The sequence below is a fragment of the Hemitrygon akajei genome, chromosome 12 (assembly GCF_048418815.1).
Source record: "Hemitrygon akajei chromosome 12, sHemAka1.3, whole genome shotgun sequence".
In the NCBI taxonomy this organism is placed as follows: domain Eukaryota; kingdom Metazoa; phylum Chordata; class Chondrichthyes; order Myliobatiformes; family Dasyatidae; genus Hemitrygon; species Hemitrygon akajei.
Window position 1 is genome coordinate 96,211,342 of NC_133135.1, and position 11,402 is coordinate 96,222,743.

Sequence of the window (11,402 nt, forward strand, 5' to 3'; positions counted from 1 at the left end):
CAATGGAGAATATTTTGACTGGTTGCATCATGGCCTGGTATGGAAACACCAATCCCCAAGAACAGAAAATCTTACAAAAAGTGGTGGATACAGCCCAGTCCATTATAGGAAAATCCCTCCCCACCACTGAGCACATCTACAAGGTGTGCTGCCACAAGAAAGCAGCGTCCATCATCAAGGACACCCACTATCCAGGCTCTTTTTGCTATTGCCATTGGGAAGAAGGTACAGGAGCCTTAGTTCCCACAGCAGCAGGTTCAGGAGTACTTCAACAATCAGGCTCCTTAGCCAAGATGGATAATTTCACTCAACTCAACTCAGAACTGATTCCACAACCTATGGACTCACTTTCAAAGACTCTTTTTGTATTTGTTTATTGTAGTGTGGTTGTCTGAAAGAAAATGAATCTTAAGGTAGTATACTGTATGTCATTTGACAAATTTACTGGAGTTTTTTGAGGATGCAAGTAGTAGAATACAGTATATGAGACCAGTGGATGTAGTGTACTTGGATTTTCAAAAGGCCTTTAATAAAGTTCTGCATAAGAACTTAGTGTGCAAAATTAAGGTACATGAGACTGGGCATAATATACTGGCATGGATTGAAATTTGATTGAGGGACATGAAACAGAATAGGAATAACAGGATCTTTTATGGGGTGGCAGGCCATGACTAGAGGAATGCCACAGGAATCAATGCTTGATTCCCAGTTATTCATAATGTGTACCAATAATCCAGATGAAGGAAGTAACAACGCAGGATACTATGGTATAATGGTTGTGAGGAGGATGCAAAGAAGACAATCTAGACAAGTTGAGTGGGAGGGCAATCACATGGCAGACACAGTATTAATTCAATAGATGTGGTTATCTACATTGTTATGAAAAACAGAAAGCTTTTTTGCAGTTATTTATGTGATGAAGTGGGAGTTGTTAAGAATCTGAGTGTTCTTTAACACTAATCATTGAAAGCTAACACAAGGTGCAGGAAACAGTTATAAAGGCAAATAGCCTGTTACTACTGCAGTTCAAACACAAACACCTCATATTATTGGGTGAGAACCAGTACAGGTTCAGTCTTTGGTGCTATCCATAGTTAAGTTTTAAGATAGAGGCTACTACGGGTCAAAGCAGAACAAGACAGCTGTAAGAGTGACCTGAAAGCTGTAAAAGATACAAGTAAAATTCTGGTATCACCTGAAGAACAACAGAGAATTTATGTGAAGCCTTTAGAACCTTTGGTACACTACTCCTGGTGTGAAAAGTATCAAAGGTGTAGACATGAGAGAATCCAGGACTAAGGGCTGTAAAAGGGCAGCTGCAGCAGCTTAATGCAGGTTAGCTTGGGTGCAGGTAAGTGATTTGGTTTGTATTGTGAGTTCATGTCTTAATTCTTACGTTTACCACTTTCTAACCCACAGAGTGAAACCCCGTGATGCAGCCGTGTTAATTGAAGACACAGATGATGAAGCATACACATGAAAATCAGCAGTGAGCGTGCACCGTCCTTCACACGTTCCAGTTCTACCGGGCACTGAACACAATCTGCCAGCACATGTGGCAACAGACTCAATTCCATTTTTCTTCCTTTGTTTTAATATATTTAAACCGACTCAAGAAGGTTGTAAAGAACAATTTTACAACAGACAGAACATATCCACATGGATCAAATCAAATGGAAAAGACTCAGAGCTGAAAAGTACCAATTTTTTTTTTTTTTCTTGTATTATTTTCTCTCTCTCAGGCTCCATATAGCTAGGGCTGGTTTTAGCTGGGTTCTTCAAATCTTTCTAACCAGCTCATGGCCCTGGTTGCACTTGCAGGGAAAGTGCAATTAATTGTACTTCCTACGTGAAGTTATGGTGTTTAAAAATAATTTTGATATGCATTTGTTCTGTTCCTATCAGAAATGTTCATATTATTTATGAGAGAAATTTCTGCCCTGTACGTTGATGCAGAATTTAGTCTCAATGTTCGTTGAACTTTTTTTTGTGTTTCGGTCAGTGATCAGATTTCCTGTTGCAAGGAAGCAAAACATCTTTATTAAGAGCACTTCAAAGTTTTCTAGGCGGCAGATCCCACAGAGCTATCAAGTGCAGAGTCCTGCATCCAACACAGATCACCAGGCTACATTCCAAATGCTGCAAGATATCCACAACAGGCTGGCAAAAATAACTTCACAGATGCCACAAAATGTGCTTGCGTTATTTATAAGTCATATCTAAAGCCAGTGACAACAGGAGATTTTAAAGGAAATTATTCATTTCAGAATTTTCTATCAATCAAGCTTACATATCCCAAAAAACATTTGCTTTAAATTTTCACAAGTTCAGCACTAGTAATATTTCTGTTTTTACCAAAGGTTGAATATCAAGTAATGGTTTCTCTCAGTGCATGGATGTAATCCATTATTGATAGGATTTGGATTTTTTTTTCAATTGCTTGTGCCACTCCTAAAAGCTGCTATTAACCCAGCCTGTTTGTAGCAATGTGAATGTTGACTTGCATGAGGAACATTTCCCTGGAACGGTCAGTGCTGTCTTTCATAAAGCTGTCCTTCGTCTCCATACTACAGAACTTCACATCAAATTACTCCAGTAACATAGGCTGACGACAATGTAAGTGATTACACATCCCCATAGTTGTATACTTCAGTGGAGCCACCTTAAGATCTAGTTCAGTTGGCCAATGCTAGAGATTTTAATGTGGTGTTTTATTTTAAAGGGATAGTTGTCCTATTTATAATCTGTGCCAAACATTGCTGTATATTTCAGGTTTAGAATTCATTAATAATGTGTGCCACAGCAAAAGTTCACAATGAAGAGGTTGTGTAGTGCTCAATGATGGTTCATGTCATGTTCTGAATTCATTCCATCTACTTGATTTTAACAGAGGTTTCTGTTTTTAATATAGTTGATTTAGCTGAATTGGGATATTCAGAAATTACCATGTAAAAATAACTTTCTTCTGACATAGTCTTAAGTGGGCTCCATTATAACAAAGGACAAGATCATTGGCATGCAAGGAGATCAAGGTAAGAGTGTGCCTGATCTTGGACCTCCATCAGGTTTTGCTCTGTGTCAGAGCACTCAACATGTTTGCTGATCCAGCCTGGTTAAGGAGTAATTTACAGTATGCTGAAAATGCAAGCTGTTGTTGTGGAATGGAGGAAGCTACTAATGCAAAGGGAGCACTGGGTTTGGCTCACTTGGACACAGGACTGCCTTCCAAAACAGCATAGCCTAGCACATACACTTGGAGCTGGAAGTTGAAGCATTTTATTAATGAATTATTCATAGACAGAATAATGGCAAAATAAAAGTTTTCCAAATTTCATTCTCCAGCACATGTCACAACATTCACCCATATTTCATTTTGCAAAAGTAGCTAACTTTTGTACAGAATTTCACATTCCTATTGCCTTCTTTTAATAAAGTGTATGGAAAATTCAATTACATTTTGGCACCTACAAAGGAATAAGGAGTAAATAGGCCCAATGTAAACCTTGGAGTTTGATGCCTTGGGAAATGAGTTTAAAGCAGTTTTACAGTACAAGCCTAGGCAATCTCTTCTGCTCCTTTCATGTTACTGGAGCACTTCCAATGCAAGCTTTTTCTTAATGGAGTTGGTCCCCATTGTGGCTGCATCTATTTGAACACAAGGCAGAGTTAGGTAGTGATCACATTAGACATGTTCCCTCATTGGTGAGCCAAGTTTTCTATTGTTTAACAACACAGGGAGTTTAGATTGGGATAGGAATCTAAGTTTTAATAAAAAATGGAGAGGACAGAGATATAAAGGAGCTTTATTTTCCTGCCTATAATGTGCGAAAATACACGGGGAAATGAGTTGCCCATGGTGGTGTGCTGAGTAATTGGTATTAGAACCACATTGCACTTGCAACTTGAGTGTGAATGAAGCAAGTACCAAGAATCAGTTCAGTGTTACTATTAGCACTGAATATCCATTATTTGATATAATAACAGTAAATACCCAGCAGGTCAGGCAGCATCTGTGGAAAGAGAAAGAGTTAACCTTCAGGCCTTTGTCCTTCCCACTAATGCTACCTGACCTGCTGAGTGTTTCCTGCTTTTTCTATTTTCATTTCAGATTTCTGGCATCCACTGTTTTATTGATATTCATCCATTATCTGTCCTTGTTTGAAAGCAACTTGGTTCAAACCATTTTCACAATCTGGTTATGAATGTCAAGTCATCCCAGAATCCCATATTTCTTTTTCTTGCATAATTCTTTATCATTGTGATTTTGCTAAATATAATTGTAATGCAGAATGAATAACTGACTCAAAAGTGACAAAACATTGGTTATGTTTTATTCTGAATTTGATTTTCAAAGATCCACCTTCCTCCTCTTCCCACCTCTGGCAGAAAAAAAATCAAACCTTGTGGACCAGATGAAAAGGCAAATCCTGCATATAGCATTAGTAGACCATTATAAATCAGACACAACCTGTACTAGTATTGCACTAATACTGATTTTTGAGTGAGCATGAACATTTATTTTGCTAATTCTTCACAGAGACAGGAAAGCTGTATGCGAAAGAGGTTTGGAGATCCAAAACATCTTTCTGACAATTACATAAACAGGGTGACTGGATTTTTGGAAGCTTTCAATAAGATTCTCCTTCAAGCAAATCTCTAATTTCATTGTAGACAAAGGCACATTTATACAGTGACTGAATCTGTTTGAACTAGATCTGTGCCTTATGTAGAAAAAAGCTAGGAAAGACAAAAAGTATCATTATGAATCAAAATACAGAATCAAATACAATAATATTAATATTACTGTTGTTTTGGCACTGCAGATATAAGGAACTCTCTAACCAGAGACTGATCTGCTCTGAAGAGTACACTACTTTGGGTTTTCATATTGTCTTGATGCGCCAGCAATGATAGTTTATGAAAGTTGTGCTAAATTTCATAGATATTCAATGGTTCCTTTGACTTGCAGTGTTTTTGACAGCCTGCATTTCTTTGGTTAGGGAACAGATCATTGTTCTTGAGTCCAAGACTCCCAGTCATCACAGTTAATGTATTCCCAACCAGCTGGAAAAGAATAGTCTGGAAATGGTGAAGGCAATTGGGGGTAAAAGATGCCTCAGCACATTTATCTGATTTCCGGAAGGTTTAAAACACTTGTTATTTTTCCTGTGTTCTGTCCACAATTTCTTGGTTCTTCCTACTAATGACAATGTGAAAGTAACCAGATGCCTTCACTACTGGACAATGGGGCTCTTCAAGTAAAAACCTAAAGTTGCCTTAACAAACATGATTCTAGTGTACCTTGCTGCTCCTTAGGCATCACTGGAGCAGGGGTTAACTTCCTTCCACACAGCTCTCTGCATTCTGAGCTGATTGAATCCTGTGTATGGATCTGTGAGCTCTGCCCAGGGGTCAGGATGTTTGATGGAGCAGACAGATGGGTTGTTTGTGAGAGAGTGCATACCACATGCTTTTGTTATAGTATCTTGAAAGTCCATATACCTGCTTGGGTGCTGCAGTTGCCTTTTTAGGAGTCACATATGAAGGATTCCCATGAATTAGTGATGATGTTATAAACTTTGAGAACACCCATGAAGTTTCTGCAAACCTCTTCCCACAAACAGCACCAAGCATTCTGTTTGTTTCAGCAATCTGATGTCAGGCACATGGACAATGTAGCCCACCCATTTGAGGAGTTGATCTGAGCTTTAATGCTGATGTAGGTCCTTTCAACTGAAACATCACAAAGTGTGCAATGGATGACTGGCTTGACCTATCTCAGAGTGCACAGCCACTTGCAACAAGGTTGTCCCAACCATCCCATTCAGGAACTCGTGATGCTTGGGAATGCAAAGTGCACTTTCAAGATAGGAGTCCATCAACAGTGGATGATTACAGAAAATGAAATGAGTTGCAGAGGTATATAGACCACTTAAGTGTCCACAGTTGGGATTATTCAACATCCCGACAGTCCAATAGCACATCACTTTGGGAAGAAGGTCAATGTCATACATTAAATTTGATGCTATTCCATTACAATAAATTTAGTGAGCACTCACACTGTATTAAATTAACAAGATACTAACTTCTTCAAACACGTGACCCAAAATATAACTCCACAAAATAATAATCATTTTTAGTTATTGTTTCATTTTAATAGATAATTAAATAGAAGGCAGTCATTATTAATTTGAGAAAGCAGAATAAACTGAGCTGTGGTTTCTTTGCCCCCTGTTGGAGGTTGCATTCTGTTCCCAAAGATAAGTTTTTTGTCAGTATCTATCTGGTACGACATTATGCTGTGTGTATTTTTGCACTTCAAAATGACAGTGCTGGCTCCAGCAAGAATAGCATGGCACCAAACACTCAAAAATCAATGGTAGTCTCAACTCCCTGCACAGTTAGCTGGTCCTGTCACCCAATGTCAAATTGACCGATGTCTTGGGGAATAGCTATCATAATTGTAACCAGAAGGCTTCAAATTCCGGGATCAAGCACAGATTTTTTTTATTGGCTCAGTGGCCTGTTTGCTCGCAGTTAATGATAATCCATTTATTAATTCACTTGCCTGATTCTTGGCATGTACTGTTGACTCAGACTTGCTTTCAGAAGGTGTATCAAGGAGGCCCCAACAAGCCCATCTAGCAAGCACACATTCATCGTGTTGAACCATAGGCTCTGCCCTGACCGTTAACTCATCTTATTGACCCAGCCTTTCAGAGGTGAGGGAGAGAAAGCTGTGGTGGCCTTTCTTCTTGCTCCTCTGCATGGAAACTGTGCAACAATGCTCCCACTCCACACTCCCTTGCAATTCAGAGTTTAATTTCCAATCTGACCATAATTCGTAAAGTAGCGATAGAATCAAGCTGCGGAGCTTTGGACTTTAATGTCTTGGCCTTCAGGATGCTCAGCATCAGGCAGGTGGACCAATGTTGCTGTAAGTTGCCTTCAGAGTTTTTAAGGAAATGTGTTTCTAATTAAACAATGCAACTCATCAATTAACCTTCTTATAATTTTCTTGGCACCTTAATTAATAAAGACTTTGTAGGAAATAGTTCTTACCCAGGTCCTTGTTTATCAACGGCTCTATGAAAACAGACTTTGGAATAGTTGTGATGCAGTGGGAAAGAATGGACTAATGGCAAAGCTGATGAGTACACTGAGCCAAAAAGACCACCTGTCCCTCTCATTTGATGGCAATGTAAAGCTGCAGTATTATGTGATGAAGGAAATACTTTTATATTAGAGCAGATTAATATAAAAGGTATGTCCAACAGGAGACCTCTGGTAATAACGCCTTCACCAGTCCTAGTACTCCAGCTGGGACAGTTATTAGGACACCAGTCTTTTACTTCTGGTCTTTAATACTGTAGCTCTAATGCTGATGCAGTCATCCAGGGAAAAAGCTGGATTTTTCACATCAGTGGGATTTCTCTAGCATCAGGATCAGAGAGGCCAAGTTCTGCTCTTACAACAGACCAGTACAGTGTCTTTCAATGATTATATTCCTCTCTAATCTGTCTTTAACCACACAGAAAGTATTTAATTGCATCAAAACTGCATTGAGATTGGGCTGTTACGTCTGCTCAAAGGTACTCTAACTTGATGGGGCACTTGTGCTTTATTTTACTCCATGTCTGTGTAAAGTGCACTGTCTATTTAGAGCATAGGATGAGCAGGATAATGAATTGTTGTTTTATTTGGTGTCTGTAGAACATGCAAGCTGTAGATATACAATCATTGTATACAAAGTTGAGCACACAGAGAACTGAGGGAAGATGGAGGCAGCCTTCTTCAGTGCTGAAATCCACCACTGCATTACCAGGAGTTCATTGTTAGCCTGCAAGGTGGTAGGAGAGGTAGAGTGTCAGGGCTCACTTCTACTTCACCAATGAGGCTGAAATCAGTTTTAATATTTGGTAACTTACAACCTAGTAGTTAATTAGGATGGAAAGAGACCTGATTTCTACAAGAGACAAATCAATGGCCACTGACACTGTGCTCTAAAATTCCATACACCCCTCTTTTGTTCACACATTCCCCTTTTTATAAACCAGGTGTACTTCTCAAGGATCCTTGACTTACTGTATGTATTGGGCACTTCCCCTCATATTCTCCTGCCATTCCCACATTGCCTGCAACACAAATAACTCTGTAGTTGTCTCAGCAAATACACTGCACCACCTGGACTTTATTGCAGTGCTCAGGTCAAAAGACAAGTAGTCTAGGAGATATACCAGAAGACCATCAATGGGAGTTGTTCTTGTACCTATCAGCTTGCTTGTGACAAACCAGGTTCAACTTCTTGTAAGAAGATATGTTCTCAGACTGCTATCCTTAAAATATAACTGGCACATTCTGGGTCAGAATAGCTCCACTTGTTCAATGAATTTATTTTGAGTTATTTACTATATTTTCTATTAGTTTGCAAGATTCACAATGAGAATCACCATGGTGCTAGAGTTTAGTTCAAAGAAATATGATCCTAGAGGAAATCTGCAGACCTGGCTCATCAAATTGGAGCTTTCCATAGTGCCACTCTGATGGTACATCAAAAGCCAACAAACCAAACTGTGGCACCATCACACAGTTCATTTGTATTGCGCTGCTGGCTTTGGTCATTGCTAGGATTAGTCAGTCCTTGCACGCAATCCTAAGAATCGGTAGAAATTGAACACAATTTTTTGAGCTAAGTGATAAGGCTTTGGGCTCTCATTTAAATGTTATTTTAATATTGTTTAAATTTGAACAGATAAAAAAGAAATTAAATAATTGTGATATTTAGTCAATGCCAAAATAAAATTGCTCAAGGGTTAGAACAATGAATGAAAAACAAGAATGCTGGAAGTACACAGCAGGTCAGGTGGAGAGAGCAAGTAACAAAGTTGTTTCAGGCTGATGACCTTTCATCAGCTATTCATCAACCTGAAATATTAAATCTCTCTCTCTCTTTCGACAAGTCCTGTCACCAATTGCAAATATGCAGCATTTTCTGTTTTTATTCTGGATTTTCAGCATCTGCTGCTTTGTTTTGCTCTTAAATCATTTGGACCATGGAATCCAAACTAATCAGTTTCACTCAGTTGGGTTAGTTTATTTTTAAGGACCTTATTGCTTTAAAAATACAAACACTAATGGTCTAAGTTTCTATCAGTGTCCAACAGAATTAGTTCCTCTGTATGTTACAAGTGTGATGACATTCCGAAGTTACTTCATTGGATGTAAACAGTTTTAGAATATCCTGAAACTGTAAAAGATTCTCTCCAAACATCTATTTGCTACCATTTCTGGATTTTATACAACTCTGGAGCAGCCCTAAACCTTTTATGATACTGCTCACATGCTCATGTATCACACAGATTTCTCCCAGGGCTGATCATGCTGCTGATCATAGTTGGTCACTGCTGTTCCCTTCACACTGCAAATACTCAACCTGTCCTATTCATCTGTGGGCTCACATGATAATCCAACTGATGGTTGAATTCCTGTGCATGCTGTATCAAAGGGTATGGAGTTCTATATGAAGAGAGTTCTCTTCAAGGCTATCTTGCGCATGACACATTACGTAGTCACACCAGAATTTTATTGCTCCTTTCTGGAGCTTCCATCTCCTAATACACTAATAATGCACAGACAATTATATGTGATTGTACTCTGCTGAAATTCTTAACTGGAGGGAGGAACTGAGCATTAAATGATATCCTTCATGTTTATGTTCATTCACTAAACCTTATTTTACTTTAAACAAAAATCAGTAACAACATTTAAGAATCATCACCCTTTAATTGTCAAGCTGAACTTTTTTTCAATTTTATATTATGACAGCTAGTTGCATCTTAATCAGAGTAATAAAAACTCCAATAAAATTGAAGGAACAACTCTCAAAACTGGTATACCAGGAAGGGGATGGTGTATATTAATTCTATTAATGATTTTCTTATATCATTTCAGATCTAGATCAGTTTCCCTGAGCAGACAGGTATAATATGTTCATGTTAAGGCAACATATTTAAAAAGTAGCATTGTAATTCCTACTTTTGTAGCCCTTTGCTAGGTTGTAGGGTCACCATATTCTGGAACAGCTTGGCTTCCACAGACCAAAGTTCACAGCCCACATTATGAACATATATGAAAACACCAACACGACAGTCCTTTATAGTGTTTTATATCTATATGTACGTATATTTGTATCCTTGGATATTTTGTCCCATTTTGAAAGGACACTATTTCACGTTTGAAATGTACAGTAGCTTTTATCTGCCTGCAGTACATTGGTAGTATGATGCTTTTAAGTCCTGTTAATTAAATGAAGTGAATGTGGAATGTAATTAGTCTTATGTTGGTGCCCTCTTTTCTTGCTCCTCTCACTGTTGCTGACTAGTTGCTTGCAATTCCATAATGTAATAGCAAAGCTTGCAATGCAGTCTTTGTAGTCTGTGGCGTGCCCTGTGGACGATGTACATTGTGATAATTGATATATGTGGAAGGTAGATGCTAAATAGATTTCTGTGGTTTAAGTGTTGATCTTGGAGAAGGATACCTATTCTCCATCTCCCTTTAATGGAAGTGTTTGTAAAATGGTGACTGGTTTTTCTGCTCTGTATTCTGATGGTGCCTGGCAATCTCAAGTTATTTCTGTGTACGCCACAGTCTTGGCATTTAGTTTAATAAACAACTTTGTTTTTCTTTTCATGGGGAACATTTGAAATATACAACTCCATTTTCTTTTACTTTACTCCCGTCTGTGTTTCTTTGTGAAAATTGCAAGTTGACATGATTTTGCTTAACACTGTATACCTTATTTAAAAGGTATCCAACTTTAACATTGCTTTGGTACTTGCATTGCTTAGTTACTAGTTCTGAATGTACTAACACTTCTGTAAGAAGGGTGAATTGCTCAACCATTTCCCATCACCACTTTTTCTGCATTGGCATTAATAACAACAGTTGCCTGAGCAACAAAAGCAAACCTATGCAAGGTTACACCTCTTATCTGCCACAGTTCCTCTTGCTCTTCCTCTATTGGACTTTAGTGCTTCAAATCACTGCCCATGCTCACCATGAAGAATAATAAACTGTTACTCTCCAAGATCTACTAAGCAATCAAACATGGACAACCACTGATGCAAATAAGTTGGTTTGACATCAGTTTTTCAACCTCCAATGGATTTAAAGGAAAATAGGAACCCTGCAGAAAGAAACACCAGATCTTGACTAATGGAAAGCAGTTCCTAAAATTCAGAATATTGATAAATGGCTTTCAATTTGCAGCATAGAAACTGAGTTCAGCCCAACAGCTCCTTTTATCTCCTGCCCCATCTCAACACATCCTTCCACCCCTCTGCCTTAATCCTTGAATAGAATTGACAAATTGTAAATATTTAAAAGAATTATATGATGAC

The 11,402-nt window shown here is 38.4% G+C and overlaps 1 protein-coding gene across 3 annotated transcripts in view; it reads left to right on the forward strand.

Annotated features, from left to right (window-relative positions):
• LOC140737297 (xenotropic and polytropic retrovirus receptor 1 homolog) overlaps positions 1 to 10,735 on the forward strand; it is a 479,522-nt gene extending 468,787 nt beyond the window's left edge. For all 3 annotated transcript variants that reach the window (XM_073063697.1, XM_073063698.1, XM_073063699.1), the window contains one exon: positions 1,420 to 10,735. In XM_073063697.1, the coding sequence (XP_072919798.1) occupies positions 1,420 to 1,480 (61 nt within the window). In that variant the 3' untranslated portion in view covers positions 1,481 to 10,735. The remainder of the gene's footprint in view (positions 1 to 1,419) is intronic.
• The last annotated feature ends 667 nt before the right edge of the window (positions 10,736 to 11,402 follow it).